At 39.3% G+C, this 19,483-nt stretch overlaps 1 protein-coding gene across 19 annotated transcripts in view; it reads left to right on the forward strand.

Annotated features, from left to right (window-relative positions):
• Positions 1-2,127: 2,127 nt before the first annotated feature.
• Positions 2,128-19,483, forward strand: part of lrrfip1a (leucine rich repeat (in FLII) interacting protein 1a) — a 42,005-nt gene continuing 24,649 nt past the window's right edge. For 12 of the 19 annotated variants that reach the window (XM_069532264.1, XM_020099673.2, XM_069532251.1 and 9 more), the window contains exons 1-2: positions 2,380-2,635; positions 19,261-19,347. In XM_069532264.1, the coding sequence (XP_069388365.1) occupies positions 2,546-2,635; positions 19,261-19,347 (177 nt within the window). In that variant the 5' untranslated portion in view covers positions 2,380-2,545. Of the gene's footprint in view, positions 2,636-19,260; positions 19,348-19,483 lie in introns of all 19 variants that reach the window. The other 7 variants (XM_069532253.1, XM_069532257.1, XM_069532261.1 and 4 more) reach the window with 3 other exon arrangements.

Raw genomic sequence — 19,483 nt, forward strand, 5'->3', positions numbered from 1 at the left:
GCTGAACTAATTCAAATAAACAGAGAACTGTGTTTTAAATGCTGTACTGCCTTATCAGATACAATTATAAGATAACTGTTCAACCTACATGTCACTTTCTCCACAAAGTAAAATATAGCGCATTTGCACCTTTAGCCTTTCACTCCTCATGTGAGTCTAAACAAACATTTATCCATTGTACAGTTTTAAAGGTTCAGTATGTAGAATTTAGTGACATCTAGTGGTGAAGTTGCATGTTGCAGCTGAATACCCCTCACCCTCCCCTTACAATCATGAAAGAGAACCTGTGGAAGCCTTCAGTTGTCATAGAAACTCAAAAGGTGCTTGGTGTGGCCCGGGGTCGGGACGACTGTAAAAAAACATGCCAACCTACGTAGAGTGGATCCGCCCCTGATGTAAAAAAATAAGTATTTAAATATAGAGGGCCAATTCAAGGGTAAAGAAAACAACAATTCATACAATTTAGATGATCACTGGGATTAGTTTCTATTCGATTTCTGCCAATAAATCCTTTTCACCTGAATCTTACACACTTAACCTTTACGCATCATGTGTAATTCAGCTTTATCTAAAATTCAAAGTTGTGTTCCTGTAATCTGCAAACCAGTGATCCACATAGACGTTATGAATAAATAAGAAACACCCCCTAAATAACAATAATTAAACTGCAAGTGTATTGACATGACATTACATTTGGATGAAGATTGTAAATATCACATGAAAAGAAGTCTCTGCATTATATTATAGGTGCTCCAAATGTGATATCACAGGATATAAAAATATCTACTGATGTCATCATGAACTCGCCTGGGACACTGTGCTGGCATGTTCACCGAGATTACATCTAGATTATGGGATTCACATTGTGTTTGATGAGCAGTATAAAGTCATGGAAAAGTGAGGTCTGGTCTGTCGCTTTAAGAAACCCCAGCCTGTTTTTAGTCCTCGCTGGCCATCATTATAAATAGCAGAGTGTGAGAGAGTAGATAGCCCAACAGGAGCTGAGGTTTCTGCTCCAGACTCAAGCCCCTGAACATGTATGGAGGCCCGGGCCAGCAGTCGGTGCTGCGTTCAAGTACAACATCCTTCAACAGAACTTTCCCACACTCTAATCTTTATTTGTTTATTTACATATTAATTTATTTTAGATGTCAAGAAAAACAGAATCACAGTTTGGTTTAGTATCACCAGTCAATCATTGGATTCCACCGGACACTGACACCCCCCACCACCACCATGCCCAAATCAAATGGCACCAGCCACTTTTATAAACTCAAAAAAACAAAAAGAAAAAAAAGAAGATATATATAAACAAACTCTACAAACCAATTGAACTGTGTACAGTCAACTGCTGTACACCAACTGTTTACAACACTGTTTGCACTGTATACATCTTATTTTTTGATAGACCTCACTGCCTATACTCTTAATCCTGTTTTTATCTGCCATATTTATATTTATACTGTAATTCTGTTAATACTGCCATATTGCCAGATTTATATTTATATTCCACTAATAATTCTGTTTATATTTATACCGTTCATTCGGCCATATCTGCCATATTTATACTCTTTATATCGTCATGATTTGCCACTGCCTGTTTATATCTTTTAATTACTTATATTTTTTATATTTTATATTTCATGTTTAATGCTGTTTGCACCGGGGATAAGAGAGAAACGCCATTTCAATTCTTTGTATGTCCTGCACGCATTATTGATAATAAAGTTGACTCGACTTGACTTGACTTAAGGCAAACAGGGACAAAAAGTTTACAAGAGCAGACACATGGTTTGTGTTATGACATTAAGAGCTTGAGTTTAAGAAAACACCTTCTCTGGACCAACTTTCTACAGACAAATCAACACAAAATCCATATGTTAATGTAGTATTAGTTGGTTTTTACTGCACAGTGGTTCGATGATAGTGATAGGATAACTTCCCCCCCACTGAAACGTGACGTTGCTCTTGCACAGGCAGCTGTTGTGTTTACATAAACTTCTTTCATTCGTTGTTTATTCTCTGATTTCAAAAAGAAATGTGAAAATAACATGGCTATGACCTGCTTCACTGCGCTAGTGATATATCCGACACCCCGTGAAAGCAGCTTGGTTGAGTTCAGGCTCTGAAGTTGCAGTGACACGGGTTCGAGTCCCTGAATCCGTCACGGCGCTTCCAACCACACAACACACTTTAACACACACTGAATGCAGCTGCAGGTCACGCGTGTTGTCTCATCGCTGGGGTTTGATTCCCACAGAGTCGGTCAGCAACGCACGCGCTTTAAATGCACGGCCCCAGTGAACGCGCTCTGTGAGAGGCGCACGTGTGGCCGGAGCTGCCAGTGAAGCGGAGTTTCAGTCTCGAGTTAGTTCCGGTACAGGAAGACGTGCTGGAGCGGATGTGTGACAATGACCCGCGTTCATCCTCTGCTCGTTCCGTGCGCCCGCGTTTGACTCACACGAGCCACAGCTGCCCGCTCTGTCTGGATTACTGCCGCCGCCGCCGCCGGAGGAGAGCCGCCGCACCAGGGTACTGAGCGAACATGGGGACTCAAGGCACAGGACGGAAGAGATCCACCAAGAAGGAGAAGTCGACGGCCGAGGACGATGCCCTGAATCTCATAGCGAGAGAGGTGAGCGAAGTGCTTCCCGTCAGGTCTGAGCTGGGTGAGGAAGAGTCCATGGGGCGCTCTTCCTCACCCAGTCCCAACCACAGAGCCACATTTTACCGCTGGACGCAACGAAGCACCCCGGTGCACACGCGCTGCTGCACGTCTGTTTACGGCTGCCACCGGTAGCTTTGTTTTCACTGGTGTCTTTGATTATTTTCCACTCTAGCTCTTCTTAAAAAGAGTCCTCTGACAAAAAAAGAACATCTCTGTCAGATCACCACTGCCTTTAAAGTACCATTACTTGTGAGGACATGTTTTTTGCTGAGCTTTTTCCAAAGTCTGCTCCCAATTCTTTAGTTAGTTAGTTATTGGATTTATTCATTTGTTTTTTTGGAGGGTAAACTTCATTATAAATAGCTATAAATAAAAGAAAACAAGTACAACTAAATATATGGAACTCAATCTGAGTATATAAACGTTTTTCTTCATTGTTTATTCGGTAAAATAAAGGTTTTTTTTAATTGGTGTATATCAGTAAACAAATATGTCTGAGAAAAACATATGGTTTAGTTAAATCAGCCAATCGTTCAAAGGTCGGGCTCTATCAATTTGTAGAGACTTGGGACATGCACATACACAGTAGGCAGGCTAAACCTTTTTGATGTTGGTTCAAAAGTTGCTTGTGCTTTGTAATCACATTTTTGGGGTTGGCCAAATCTAACCTGACAGTTTGTATTTATTTTACGAGCTGAAGAGGGAAAGTTTTCCATTGCACAAGATGCACAAGGCACAATAACACAATTTACACTAACTAGAAAGAGTGCCCTCTTAATGCAATTAAGTGTTTAAGTGACCAGAACAGACTTTTTTTTAAAAACCAAATGAATAGCAAAGTGATATGAACATAGCTAAACAATTAAGAAAGTGATTAAATGTGCAACTAAAATGTCTGTATGAAACAAGGTGCAGTGGCGGCTTGCATAAACAAAGCTACCGCGGATTAAAATGGTTCACTGTGCTTTTGGATAATAAGCCTTTCATGTGCTAACCTGCAGGAAATGTTTTGCTATCTGTCAATAATGGGAGTCTGGAGTTAGCAGCTGTTCCAGTCCATTGTTTCTAACAGGTGGTGAAGTCGAGTTGTGACAGGTTTACAAGGCCTCTAATCTCTTTATTATGATGAGTCTGGAGCACAAGGAATTGATGTTTTGTGGCAATCATAATGGCCTGTGTGTCCTCTGGGATTAAGTCAATGTCTGGAGTGTGATACCCTGCACGCTTCTGTCTACACTTTTGTCCCTGAGCTGAAAACACAAGTAAAAAAATCACCATTTCAGTATAATTTCATCATAAAATACCTGCTGTCTATAAAGAAAATAGTATATTTCATGTTTACTATGATGAAGCAACACTATGCTTCTGTCTTGAAGATACTAGCACAGTGCCCATTCTAGACCTGCCTGTTTAGAATGGGCTGTTTGCCTGGCCTGTGTTAATGCTCCTGATCTATTCCTTGTCATTAACAAATCTTCCTTAAACAGTTCTACAATATACTGTCACTTTTTATTGTTTGTGAGCTGGACTATGGGGCAGACTGAAGTTAGAGAACTTCCTACCTAGTTTATCTGCATTGTTTTTCATAAAATAAAACAGCTTCTGCTTTATTACAGATCACGTGTGGCTTATATACACGCCTGAATGATTTAACTGGTGTTTCTTTTTTTCATACATTGCATGGCAGCTATTTCAGATTCTTGTTCGTCAATCAACACTATCTTCAAAACCAGGTTCCGAAGTTTTCAAAAACTCTGTCATTTAGATGGATATAAAGCATCCCAGCAACAAAATGAACATTGTGCTTTTACTTGGAGGACAAATTGCCAAAGGGGAAGTGTTTATGAATGTTGTTGGCATGACTCAGATCAGAACCTGCAGCACCTGTCTCAGTCCAGTATTGTGACATAATTATAATCAAATAATCAAAATCATGTGGTGGCAATTTTGACTCCTGGTTTAACGCAGGCACCGACCTCTGCTGTAGTTTAATCGAGGTCAGAGAACTGAAGGCACATTGCCCTGGCCACTGACTCTGCTAGAAAGTGCCAGTCACCTTTTTATTCAGTTGGTATTAATATTGAACATTTTATGTGTCCAAAGCTCAAGTGTGTTAAGTAGATGTATGTTTCACATACAGACACAGACAGACATTTGTGGAATTAGATAGATATAGATTCATATTTTTGCAAAACTGAGCAATGACCATTCAGTGTCATTTCTTTCTTGTCACAAATGTGTGGACGCTGCTGCCTGTTACTCAGCAAAATACGTGTTTATCTCGCTGGAAAGTGATGAGCTCAAAAACCTGAAATCCACCATCACAGCCTCTGCTCTCATTCAGGGTGGTTTTTACAAGTAGGTTCAGTGAGGAGGAAGTTGAGTCTGTCCTTACCCAACCCGGATGTTTCAGCTAACTTGCGTTATCACTGGTAACTGACATGACACATGATTTAGTCATCACTTTTTTAGCTGTGAGTGGCCATGTTAAATGTAAAACACTACATAGGTTAGGCTGTTTTCAACCCTCCCTCAACTGCTTAGCAGACTAGTCACCCTGAAGTGTATCTGAGGCTGCACATTCCTGCTGCTGCTATATGTTTCTTGTTGTCGTCTATCTTGTGTGGCAGGAGTGTCATCCGGCTGCAGCAGCACACACAAAACATCCAAACAGGAGATTTCCTGTGATGGATGAATCCTCAGTGGTGGTGGGTTTCAACTCATACGACAAACAGTAAGCTCAGCCAGTGTTCTCCCACATGTGCAACAGGGAGAAAGTCTGTGCCTTTAAGTAGCATAGGGGTCAGGTCCCTCACTGGCAGTCCTCTGACAGGATAGCATGTCAGCCCTGATGAGTTGGCCCATTCTGAAAGAAGAGTTTTAAAAATAGATGCTCCTGAAAAGATCAGCTGTTGCTGCACCCCAGTTTTAGATTGGGTCAGTGGGAGGGGGGTGGGGTGGAGAGATGTGGCTCACCAACTGTCCGTCCTGGCAGCATGGAAATTGATGTTACAGTGTAGAACAGAAGGCTGAAGATGTTGATAGAAGGAACTGAATCTGAAGTGGTGAAACTTCTGGTCCTTTTGGGTCATGTTTCTGATCAATTCTCCACTCCCCTTAGTATCACAAAGGAACTGCTAATACTGTAAACCTGGCTAATGGTGGGCCAAATGGGGGAAGACCACACAGCAAGAAAGACTGTCACCACTGAATACCAGACCATAAGTTATTCTGTTCATTAGGGATTTGGTTTGCTACGTCTGTCAAACAGTTGAAATCCAGTTTGTACACAAGGATTTGTACTGAGGGCTCACTGTGGATCAGTTTCACTCCTCAAATAGACTGAAATGTGAAAAAAAAGTAGAATTACTAAATTAAATCTACAATCAAACAACATTGTAAGAAGTGACCTAGGTCCTTAAGTGCTTGTGTGAGTATTAAGGGTAAGATTTAGTGATATCTAGTGTTGAAATTGCATGTTGCAATCGAATACGCTTCACCTCACCCTCTCCTTCCAAACATGACAGAGAACCTGCAGTAGATTTCAGTTGTCATAAAAACTCAAAAGGTGTTTAGTTTGTCCAGTCTGAACTAATGTAAAAAACATGGCGGCCTCTGTAGAGAGGACCCCCTCGAAGTAAATATAAAGTATTTAAATGTAAATCGTCTTTTCTGGGGTAAAGAAAACTACAATTCATACAATTTAGATGAAACAAACTAGTGAAAACATCATGAGGATTATTCTACATTAAATTTCTGCCAATAGATCCTTTTCACCTCAATCTTACACACTGGACCTTTAAACATTTGAACTCATTATGGCTGGTGAAACTGCAGTAAATAAAAATGTATCAGGTTTTTTACAGCAGATCTTTTTACAGCAGGAAAAGGACAAGTGTCAAAAATACATTGAATGATTATAGATTTCTGTGTAGCTGCTGCAGTGTTAGGCTCCTAATATAGTTTATGCTGGCTCACTGTAGAGCTGATACCACACAGGGGCACTGGGATAGAACCGAGCCATTATTAACACAGTCCCATATGACAAGTCTAAATGTCTGCTGTGAGTCTTTTTGTTCTGTCCTGCAAAAAACCCAACTCAGTTGGGGGTATGACAGCGACCGTCTAGTCTGCACACATTAGGGTTCAAACTGAAAGTGTCTTCTTATAAGGTGACAGCGGAAACCACTGTACCACTGTGCCAGTGCTTTTGGCTAAATTGGTGTTTGCTACAGGCCTTTAAATGGTCTGCAGTACAATTCTCTTCACATAACAGATGTGCTTTGTTGGACTCTTTTCTCCTCATTTAAGCTAACATGGGTGCACAACATATTTGTCTAATGAAAGCTACACAGTTGATCATTCAGATTTGATTTCCATCATTGAGGTCACATTCTCTCTGAGACTGTGAACATACAATCATTAATGTGCAGCAGTTTGGCCAAAACTTTTGGTTTGAGTGTAAAAGTAAGAGAAAAGTCCAAACACCTCAAATGTGATTCCAAATGATCAACAGTGATCAATACTAACCTTTACATGCAACCACCAACAACTTTTTTTTTAAATTTAATTAATGTTATTTGCGAGAATCGATGCTCATTGGTCAGAAGACAAAATACTGTAAATGAACCAAAATTGGGTGTTTTATTTATGGATAATACATGTGCATTATAATCCATACTATCCAAACTGTACAGAAAACCCATGGTTTTATACCTGCATTATAGGTCACATCCCAATTGGATGTGACCTAAAACAAGCAAGCAAACAATAAATACATTATAGAAATCAAACAATACTATGCAGCACTGGGATACAATACACTCTCGAAAATGTGCATGTAAATTAAAATACATTCAATAAAGTGGAATAAATACACATGAAACAAAGTTTGTTTTGCTTTAAGTCATGTTGTCGGTTTGTAGTTTACAGGTTAGTTAATTTCTACTGTTTCACAGTAAACAGGTAAACCTGCTACGTCTGGTCTACACAACACTGTCCCCTCTGGTGAATGCCCTTGTAACCCTCCTACTACTGTCCTGCATTATAAACTGACTCATGTACATTGAAGGTCTTGTTAAACATTGAGGATGAAGCAGGCAGCTAATGAAATTAAGTAAATTATACTTGGGTACAATGTGGCAGTGGTGATAGCTATTATTGGTCAGTCTCACATTTGCCACGCTTGTCTGGGACTAGCTTGTGTCAATATTTAGTATGAAAATCATACCATGTATGAAAGGTTTGGCTGCCTCTGTTGTTAGATATGGTCTTATGTGTCTAAAGTTAGCAAGGTGTCCTAGCAGTAACATGTGTTTAAAATAATACATTTGGATCTGGAATGATCCCAAGATCCCACCTTTAGCTTTTCTACTTTAACAAAGAAAGAAAGAGAATCATATTCAAAAATACTTAATAACTATTGATTTTGCGGGCTCTGTTATAGATATTTTTCCACTGGAGTGATATTGTTAGGGTTTTAATCATCAACAGGCTAAGACACTCCAAGGAAACACAGTCTACCATGGTGTACCTCCATTTCCCCTCAGGTTGGTGTCAGTATTGACGGTTAGAGCTGGGTCTATCTGGTTTTCCTGCTGGAGTGTAGGATCTCAAACTGGTTAAACTGGCATTCATCGTCCTGGTCATGTTCATAACCGGCATTAACATTCACACGTGTCTCCAGTGATCATATGTCGTCTCCCTGCACAAAAACAAAAATAATACCAATATCTCAGGATGAAAAATTGGTGCCGTCCACGCAGATGTCGAGAGAGGGCCGATGCCGGTGTTGAAGTGCTGTAAACATAAACATGTGACCTCCACAGTCAGACAGTCAAACTTCAGAGAAAGTCTGGACTCAATTGTGCCGACATCTTCCGGAGTTAATTTCTGAAAATGGCTTCAGACTCATCAAACTCAAATCAGGAGAATCTGCTGAGTCAAGTGAGACACCTGTTTTCAAAGTGGTTTGAAAACGTTTACACCGGCCCAACCTGCTCTAACATTCCTGGAATTGGCCCAAGGCAAACTCTTACTCTCCTCAGGTAAAGACTCAGTCTCAGTTTGTGTTTACTCTGAGGTCACACCCAGATGTGTCGCAGTGTAAATCTAGAGACTGTTAGTGAGCACATACTGTACTTGGCCTGACAACATTTTTATATTATGGGACAAATATTGACTGGTAACTTCGGAGTTATGTTCCTAACTGTCCTTATTGACTGCCCACACAAACTCTTCATCACACTGGAAAAACTCCTGCCTTCAGCGCTTGTGATTTGAATGTCGGCAAGGGTCAGTGAAATTTAAAATGGAATGACTTTGATTGGGATCAAAGTCCACGAAAGCAAGACAGAGCATCGTTCCTTATGAATGTTTTCTCAATCAATCAATCAATCAATCAAAGTTTCACAATTTGTCTCATGTGGCTTAAAAAAGTGCATCGTCCTCTGTCTTTAACCCTCAACAAGAGTAAGGAAAAACTACCAATACATTACATACCAGTACATTCTATCTTTGATAAAAAAAGGATGCAGCCATTAACAGTGACCTGTCAGTTTTGAATGTTAAAAATTAATGTAAAATTATTTTTTTTCTTCAACGAATCACTGGAATCGGTAGATAAATAAACAAAAACAAAAACCTTTTAATGTAGTTTATTGTTGCATCAGAGGTTCAAATTAATGATCATTGACAGGTTACAATTGTTCAAACACACTTGGTAACAAAAGAAAGATGTGTCATGTGTCATCTTGACACCATAAGGGCAAAGAGACATCTCAAAGAAGATCAAGAGAAATGGCTGTCACAGTGTCTGATTAATTCTGTCAGTGATATTTCAGTTTTCCAATTCAATATATTTGAAGGAATTTCTATGCATGGTGAGATAGGGTGTTATATTTGGCGAATAACAAGAGTTTGAAAGAAGATTAAGAGCCAGACAGGATTTCATTGGATGTTTAAGTCTTTTGGGGCAACTCAAAGTAAAGTTATAAACAAGTCAATACTAGGGCCACACGATTTGACTTCATAGCTATATGATTATTTCTAAACCTTTACCTCGATTACGATTAATGAACAATTATTTGTATTTTTTTTTAACATTGCCCTCATAGTTCTCTGGCAAGGTCTGTATTGGAAATATGTTGAACTTTGAACTGACACCTTTTCCATTAATATTTGTATCTCTCCTTTAATGATGACTCAGTGCAGCTTTTTGTTACATCGTACTGTGAAGGTAACATATTTAATAATAAGCACATTGCAGTGTTTCCTTTGGATTCCTCTAGATCGGAGGCCATAACTGAACTGCGTGCACGCAAAATGTTAAATGTGTTTAAATACGTGTCTCATAAACTCTAGAGCGAATCAAACAAACTGTAGTGTATGTGTCCTAATATCTTCTGATTAGTGTTGGTGTTTATCGTTAACATGTAAAGAGCACAGGTCAGCAGGAGAGTGTGGAGGGAGGAATTAAAAGGTTATCGGGTTCATTACATTTTGCGGTTGATTACCCAGCCTTATTCAGTGCTTAGGAATAAAACTACTAAGGCTTGGGTCAGGTTGTAGACTCATGCACACATCTGCAGTGTGTGTGCTCATAGGGACTTTTGTTCAAGATAAATCGAGCGATGAAGCAATGTCTGTATTGGCACCTGTGTGACTGTTATATCAGGAAGGACTTTCCAAAAATGTACTCAACAGAGATATTTAGAGTGAAGGTTAATCTTATTAATATGACAGAAAAACAGGACAGATTTTACATTATAAAAAAGGTTGATTTAGTCAAAGCTGGTTTTAGTGACAAATTGCTTCACTAACATTCTCAGAAAGTCAGATGAATTATAAGATTTTCTGATAAGGTAATGGTATAAGCCATGATTAAGTGTCATTTTGCTCCGTCCACAGCACCTCGTCAGGTTCCTTATGATTGTCTCTTTGTAGTGTGTGTTTCTAGAAGACAGTCTAAACTGGAGATTAAGTTACCAGGTTGGTGCTGGGTGGCTGTTATAAGCTCAGTGAAGCGTTAAAGAGCACTGACTATTTAGAGCGGATTAGTCTGGGGCTTGACTGCAAGGAAGGGGAAGCCCACCACACAATCCCTTTTTCATTCTTCCACCGCCCTGGGTAGCAAAGCAACCAGGCTCAGGCCTTCATGCTGTCATTGTCAAGTTAATCGTTAATACAGGGGAGAAGCAACACATGTTACACAGTTAAAGCAAATAATTCAAATCTTCACTGAGTAAATATTGAAGTTCTCTAACTTTGTCATGTCCAATCTCAATGTCATGTAAAGAGAACACAGATTATTGCCTTGAAGCACTTAAACTGGCGTTAATGGGCTAAACAATTACTTGTGTATTTGCTGATATGTTTAGGCTATATAAAAAATCCTGCCTTCAGTTTGGCTTGGCTTGCCGGTCTCATGTCTCCTTAAAAGGAAGTAGTGGTTCTCTGTGTGTTGGCTTCCTCTTGATGACATCATCACTTGCACAGCCCATGCCGATTGTTATCACAAACTCCTTCCTGTTTGTTTTCCATGACTGAGTTTTCCAAAGCTGAAGGAACAGTAATGGGTGGGGCTCGCTGGGGATTTGAATGCAGGTATTAAAGTTTATCAAATAGAATACCCTGGAGCTGCTGATGCACTCATGGCATTTGAAGGCAAAGCAGACTGCAGTGAGGATACTACAAACAAGTTGTTGTTCACGTTGCCTGCTGACACTGATGAGCAGAGTGGAGCTCTGGATTTCAGTATTGAGCAGTCTGGAAATTATTTATCTCTTTAGTCGAAAAAATATAAAATAAAGAAATCCAGTCCATCCCACTTTTCTGAGTCAAAACATTTCTTTTCAAAAAGCTATTAATTCACTCACTGCAATTGACAGAGAAAACCAGCAAACATGACGTAATCCAGTAAGTTTTGCTTTAAAATGACTCAGACTGTGCAGTGCTTTGGTAAACCTGCCAGTTTGAAATGGGCGGTTTGCTTGTCCTGTGGTAATGCCCTGGAGCTACTTCAGAATTATTCCTCATCATTTTGAATATTGTAGACAGTATCTACAATATACTGCCACTTTTTTATTGTTTGTGTGCTCGATCTGGTGTGCAGGGTTTTTTATGAACAGTCTATGGTGCAAAGTGGAGGTTAACTTAACGTTCATCATACCTTATCTGATTTTATAGTCAGTGTTTTTCATGAAATCACAATCGCAATCTTCAGACCCAAACTCACACATTTTCAAAATAAAAGCTCTTTAATTCAGCTCAACATAAAGCATGACAGCAACAAATCAAACTTTGAGCATTAACTAGAGGAAGTGATTCTACGAACGTTGTTGACATGATGGAGATCAGCACTCCCAACCGTGTCAGTCCGATATGGTGAAATAAAAATAATCACATAATCAGAAATGATCTGGAGGTGAGTTTGACATATTTGCAGACCACTGCTGTAATTTCATCACGTGTCCAAATCGCACCAAATCAAGCCGATAAGATGAACATTCCACGAGATATGTGTTCCTCATACAGACAAACAAAAAAGACGTTTAATACACAGATGATTAATTGATTAACATTCTGATGACTGACTAAATTAACTAAACATTTGACCTCTCCTTAGGTTTAAACTGACACATAATCAATTTGTGTGTTATTTAATGCCAGTATTTTCATTTTCTACAGTTTTAATTTCTCTTGATTTCATTTCTCCTGACCCCTAGCTCTCTTGCCTCAGCTTGTATGGGGGATGCATCCCAGTTGAGAGGCAAGAATTTGGATACAGTGCTGGCCCTTTAATTCCACATTAAGAAATATGTACATGTTCAACAGGAAAGAAAAGCACCCAAAAACCACCAGATGCACAAGGCTAGGTTTCTCTTCTGCGTATTCTCTGAATGACTGTATGCTGTTACACCCCTACCCTCTTCTGTTAAGATTTAGCAATCGCTGGAGGGCAAGGTCGGTGGAGTACCTCTTGAAGTCATGACCTTTTACATTCTCCTTTTACCAAAGTCTGTTAATGTGGCCATGAGCAAGACCCTCATCTTCTTGGGTGTCACTGCCCTGAGGCAAGGGGGAAACAGTGCTTATCTGAATGTGTGTGGCTTCATGGAAGTAGAGCGAAGAAATAAATCATCTTTTGGAAATAAACATGTCAGAAATTCCTCTCTGCCACTGAGCTCCTGTTTTTCACTTTGCTCACAGAACTACATTGTGCAACTTCCTGTAAGGTCCTGCTTACTCCCATCATGCTTCGATAGCAGTGTGAGAGCTGCTGTGTGAAAGTTGCAACACAAACTGTTTCCTGAAGCACCGTCCTCCAGACTACAAGATGCTTCCTATTACATCTACACAGAAAAACAAGGAAGGCATTACATTGTGTCTATACCAGAATACCTTCATTGAAGCTCGGTGAAGTATAGTTTGTTGCAGTATTGTTCTAGTTAGAGCCACAACCTTCACAGAAAAACAGTTTAGTGCCATTTGTGGTGAATCGGTGGGGATTTCTTGTGTCTTTATTGATGAAGATGATCAAAAAATGAATTTACTGTCAGATCTCTTGGTAGTTCATAGTTAGCTGATAAGTAGAATCTTTAAAGTTTTGGGACAACTTTATAAAGCTTTCTTGGTTGCATCATATTTCTTCACTGTTAACGCTCTTTCCGCTTCTGTTGTTTTATTTTTAGAAATGTCTGAAGCAGACAATTTATTTTTTTCTTGGCCTGAAGTAAACTGCACAGTTGCTTACCAGTTTGTTTGCTGTGCTGAGAGCACTACAGCTGTTCCATGAGTCCTTGGCACATCACAGCCCTGTACACCGTACACAGTGTGATGAGTCTGCTTTATTTGCATGGATCTTTATAGGGGTAGAAGCTAAACATAAAGAGATGTGAAGAGTGCACAAATATGTGGTGCATTTAAACACACTGAGGTCAATGTTGTAATGTACTGCAGTGGTAGAGATACTGACACTCAGTAGAGTGCATACCTCTGCTGAGGTTCAACAGTCTGCTTATGAAACCACATTTAAATCAGCTAAATACATATTTTATATGGTCAACACCAAATTAAACACTCAGTTCAGTCCCCTAAATATCTTTTGATCAAAATCCCTGAATAATTCTCTAGGAAATAAGTGAAATTGTCAAAATAAATCTTACTTTTTGATACACATTGTCATTTTGAAAGGATCAGTGGGAAATGTTGGTTAAACAGTTTAAAAAATAGATGACCTCATAACTAATTACATCCCCTACTTATTGTTTGAACAATGAAATTCTAATTTGCTACAATGCAAGTAAATATTGGGCTTTACACCAAATTATTAATGAATACATTCATATTCATCATTGAGGAAAGTAGCGTTTCATCATAATTTCTTATTTGCTAGATTGATTTAATTGCAACTGCAATAAAAAAAATTCCAAAAACAGTTTTATTTGTCTCTCACCACCACGGTTGAAACCAGAACTGTGACCATGGATGTATCCCCAACACCAATGACCTTTTAGTTATTATGGATAGATGCTACTTTTTATCTTCTGTGATTTACACAGCACATCCACCCTTGTCCGTATATATTTATCTTTTTGACTTATTCAAAATCAAAAATATGAGATGTTGCTGCGGCCACAGCTTCTGATTTACTTGTCAGTAAATTAATGTTGACAGTAAAATAACGATTCTGAAACTGAGGTCAAATCTGTGATACAAACACCCACAACCTTGTATCCTGTTCCAACACAACAGAACTGTGATACATCAACCATGCTGCAGACCTGCACCACACTGCAGCTCTGTAAATCATCCACTAAATGATCTTTGCTTTATACTTTTTTTTGGGGGGGGGGCTTTTTAGGGTTTTGGAACACAGGCTTATTTATTCTGTTCTCCCACCATAACATTACATCCATCCAGTTGACTCATGTCTGTGGCAACATGATGAGCGGAGCTTTTTTCCCAGCCACTCCCTTTTAGGCAGCATATGGGAGAATTACTAGCTTTTCCAAAGAAGAAACAAACTTTCTTTTCTTTTTTCCTAGTCAGTCGTCATCCCCCTTGACTGGATAATAAGGAAACTGTGTGTGTGCACTTAATGGTCCCGCCTCACTTTAAATCCAGTCAAACCCGTAGTTGGTTAGAAATCTGGATTATTTCTGTTTGCTGTCATTGTCTATCCTGTCAGCACTCATGGTCATTAAAATACCCGTTCATTTTGGCTGCTGAAGACTGGCACTCAGGGCGTGGGAAATAATTTCACATGAGTTAGAGACAGGCCAGACAGGCATTGAGCTGTGGTGGCACTTGAAGGTTTGGTGCCCTTGGAGATTGTCAGTAGACTCAAGAGATCAGGTTGACAGAGTCCAGGCCAACATAGCTGTCAACTGCAGTCACCACAACATGTCACATGCAAACTGTAAGGCCATGGAGTGCAATTTAAAACCATCATTTGTGTAATTAAAGCTTCTTTCAGATCATTCTGATGTTAGGAATCGGATGATGGCGATTATAAACTGTGTTGCATAAATTACCTTTACACAATTCTGTGAAAAATACCCATCCATTGAACTCTCATTACGTTAACCATTTCAGACGTAATGTCCAAGTGGTCAATCTTGTTAGAGCCTCGATTTTTGTAATGAACTAGCTCATTGGTTCTCTTGAGAACAGTCATCCCATTGAATTAGAACAGTTTTGATAAAACCCAAGTCCATGTAGGTCATTATAAATAGCTGTGAATGAGGAACATAAAGCATGTGTGATGCTGTCTTTTGGCCTAGTTAGGTTAAACGTTCTATCTAGAGGCACCTACAATATACAGTAATTCAGATATGTGGTGTGTGGAATGGCACATAATCCAGGATTGCTCTCATTTACAATGGCTGAAATCATGATGTATCAGCAAGAAAGAATTTTGTGTAGAATGCAAGTCTGACTTGTAGTTTTTATACATATAATTAGATATATCAAACATTTAGTCCTAAAATTGCACATCATATCGAGGGTTTTACTGATGCCAGTGTGAAAACTGTCTATCTGCACGGGAGGTGACAGTGAAATATCAGTCATGCTTGACTTGATTTCTATTTCAACACATCTGCAGTTCTTCACCAGTGACTGTGAAGGATTATGCTAAACAAGCTCCTCTATAATATATGATGTGTTGTCTATTCTTGATACTGCATTTGGTGGGTTTTATTTAAGACCGATAACTCCATGTCAATAAAATATTTTCTTGCCATTGTTCAACATTTAGACAGTACATGAGATTAAATGTATAACTCCTCCTGGTTCTAATAAACTCATTTCAGTCAAGAACATTTAATCAAATATTGTGTCAAGCTGTTGTCAGACATGAACTCCAGAAAATTTCCGTCTGGACATTTTCCAGTGTGCCATTCGCGTATGAAGAACGCTGCAGGATACTTTCTGGGTCAGATGTCTTCACAACAGGATCATTTCCCAACATTCAGATGAGGGTTGACACCTTGATAAAGCATGCAGGAAGCTGGACATGACATTTTTGTTTACCCTACACCTGTGTCAGGTGTGGGGCCTTATCGCCTTAAGTTCTTGAATCTCGTTTTCTTTCAAAGTTGACATCTTCTCCTATGTCTTGTCACACACAAGACATCTTCCAGTTTCGCTGCTGTGGTGTGTGAGAAATGTCATCAACACTTGCTAGCTGTGTTCTCGCATTGGCCTTATTTAAGTGAAGAGTTGATGACATAGTTTGTCAACCATCAATTGTGGTACATCAGGAATAGACTTCCTGCTTTCACAATTCACAGTGTCAAGTAAGCTGCTCACAGGAAAGTCTACTTCAACATGATATGATTGTCTGCATGTCCTACCACTTAGAGTATTGTTTTGTGTGTGTTGTGTGTAGATGTATGTTGTCTCCCAACCTCCTGACACCTAAATTAAAAACAGCAGATGTAAAGTATGTGTCTACTTCTTTATCTAATTTGAATAAAGTCGGGGAGGCAGTTTTTTCTGTGGTTAATGCAAAGTGACAAATGACAAACTATTTGAGTAAAAACTCTGAACTCCTGAGCTTGCAGTTAGAAAGAATAAGTGCAAACTGATGTCCCACCCCTACATTACAGTGGTTAACTAAATGGTTGTCAAGAGCTGTATTATGTTGCTGCAGAGCAAAAGTCCAAAGTCATGTTAGTCCTCTGACGCTGCAACTTTTCGGACCGTCGGCTCATGGAAGATGAATTGTCATTGTAGTATGCTTGAGTGTAGATGCATCAGCACAGCCACGGCATTAGATCAAGACTATTTCCGTGTTTCCCCAAGGACGATGACCAATCATTAACTCAGACAAAATGCTATTTAATCAGTGAGTGAACCGGAGGGAGCGCTCAGAGGTATTCCTGGAATATGTCCTCCAACGTTCGGATACATTTACAAAAACATTTGAATGTGGTGCATTTCTCCACCTCTGATGTCTTAACTGCAAATTCAGGCATGGACACGACCTCAGTCATTCTACAAAATATTGTTATATTTATTAGCTAAATGAAAGGATAAGGAACAGAGACTATACAAACTACATGTTGTGCAGACAAGACACATTACTGCACTGACCTCTATTGGTTGAAAGGTTAGAATCCTTGCACCCATCAGTACAGGCAGGTGTGTGTTTTTTGTACTCTGAAACTGTAATGAAGCATCACACAGTGCTGGTTAAATACTGTATACAGCCAGAGGCAAACACTTAAAGACATTGCTAGTTTTGGGTGTTATCACAGCATATCGTTCATGATAATACAGGTAGAAATCCTTCTTTGTGGTAAAATGTCTTATATCCTGATATTAACAGTGTTGTGACATGTAGACATGTTCACAATAGCCCTGCTGATTTTTTAAGTTTAACAATGGAGCTTGATGCATACATCGGCATGGCTGTAAATAATGGTATAGATACATGTCATATGGAGTAATTTTATGTTGTGTGTAGTTGCACTGAATTCATTTAATGGTATTGCTTTGTCACATTGCTGGAATGAGTGGCTGTATGAACATAGTATCTAAAAAGACATTCCTAATGTATACTGATCACAATTGTTTTGAGAAACAATACTGCAAGTGATCCTCATCAAATGTTAATACTGTTTAAAATGTACAGTTTAATGTTTTAAGTGTCAGCAAGTATAATATTTATACTTTTCAAGTGTTACTGTGTATAACACTCCCAAACATTGATATTAGTATCTGCCTAAAATAAATCTGCATTGAATGGTCGACAAAAGATGCTTACTGTGCTGCAGCTTCCTCTTACTTCCCACCACTTTGTGGTCATCGTTTAGGTGGAGTGGATGTTGAAGTATTGCATTTATCAGAGGTGTTTTTCTACATGACAGTGTGACTCCATATTCTAAAATATGTTTTTGTTTGACTTATTTTTAAGTAAATGATAAATAATAGTTAAAAAGTAAATTCTGACAATGTGGCCCAACCGACATCCATGTTGTTAAAGGGGAGTGAACTTGGGTAGATACTTGTCTCAATGGTACATCAGTTATCTTCTCCCTGATGAATGCTTGAAAAAAGTAATCTGGTCAGTGTCCTGGAGATGGAGTAGATTTCTTTACTCACTGGAACGCAACATGTTTTACTTTTTTCTTTGAAAAAAATGACTGTGAACAGAGTGAAACATGGCCTGAAGTTTCTTAATTTTGTGTGTGTATGTGCATGTGGAGGGTGGGGTGAAGGCCTTTTTCTTTGAAACTGGGTCTTTGTCTGTTGTTTCCTGTTGTGTGGTCACGATGACTGACACGGGCAAATGCATTAGAGTGATGGTAAGAGGGAGGAATTGCAGTGACCCCACCTAGAGGCGAACAAGCTGTAATTGCATAGTGTCTACCGCAAAGTCAGAGGAAGGAAATGCTTTCACACACTATGTTGCGCACACACATACAGTACACACTGTGAGAGAAGTCCTTTTAAGGAAAAGGCTGCGCTCTTGCCCAAGAGCTTTGTGGAGCAAAGGCAAAGCCCTCAAATACAGACATATACATGAATCCACATTTACTTGCGACTGCATGTCTGATGATTGTCACAAGATTGTTTACTTCTAAATACAGATCAGTAGGTGTGTTCCGAGTTTAAAGTGATATAATACTCTTTTTATAGATACTATAGTCCTATGAAGGGTGACACACTGCAGAGTCAGGCCTGTGACCACCTGTGATATGAATCTTTAGTTTTGTTGCTTTGGAATATCTATATCTGCACCATCCAGCAAAGGAATCATTTATTCCTTTTGATTTTACAGATGGCAAGTTAGTGTCTGGTGCGTTTATCACCCAACAATGTTACCATTTTCACATCCGTGGAAGAACTGGACCTTCGGTCACAGCATTTAGAGGTTTTGCTGTCTCATTGTGGGAACTGTTGTGTTTCTCTATAATTTTAACCTAAGGTCTCGACCTTAATATGCCTTGACGTGAAAGTGCCTTGAGATAATGTATGTTATGATTTGGCAATTGAATAAGTCTTTTTAGCCTGTCTAATTCGGCTCCTGCCTCATTTCTCTTTTCTTTCTCTCTGTGTTTCAATTCTTATCTGTCCCACAGGCTGAGGCCAGGCTTGCAGCAAAGAGGGCCGCCAGGGCAGAGGCCAGAGAGATCCGCATGAAGGAGCTGGAGAGACAACAGAAAGAGGTATACATGTTAAAACACACTCTCACATTTCAAACTGTGAAATAACAGGCACTGTATGGCTAACTCTCAAAGCCATCACTGCCCACATGTGGCCTGGTGTATGTTGGTTTGATCCAAAGAGAACTTTTTGTGAAGA

Source organism: Paralichthys olivaceus, chromosome 10 (assembly GCF_024713975.1).
Source record: "Paralichthys olivaceus isolate ysfri-2021 chromosome 10, ASM2471397v2, whole genome shotgun sequence".
NCBI classification, from domain to species: domain Eukaryota; kingdom Metazoa; phylum Chordata; class Actinopteri; order Pleuronectiformes; family Paralichthyidae; genus Paralichthys; species Paralichthys olivaceus.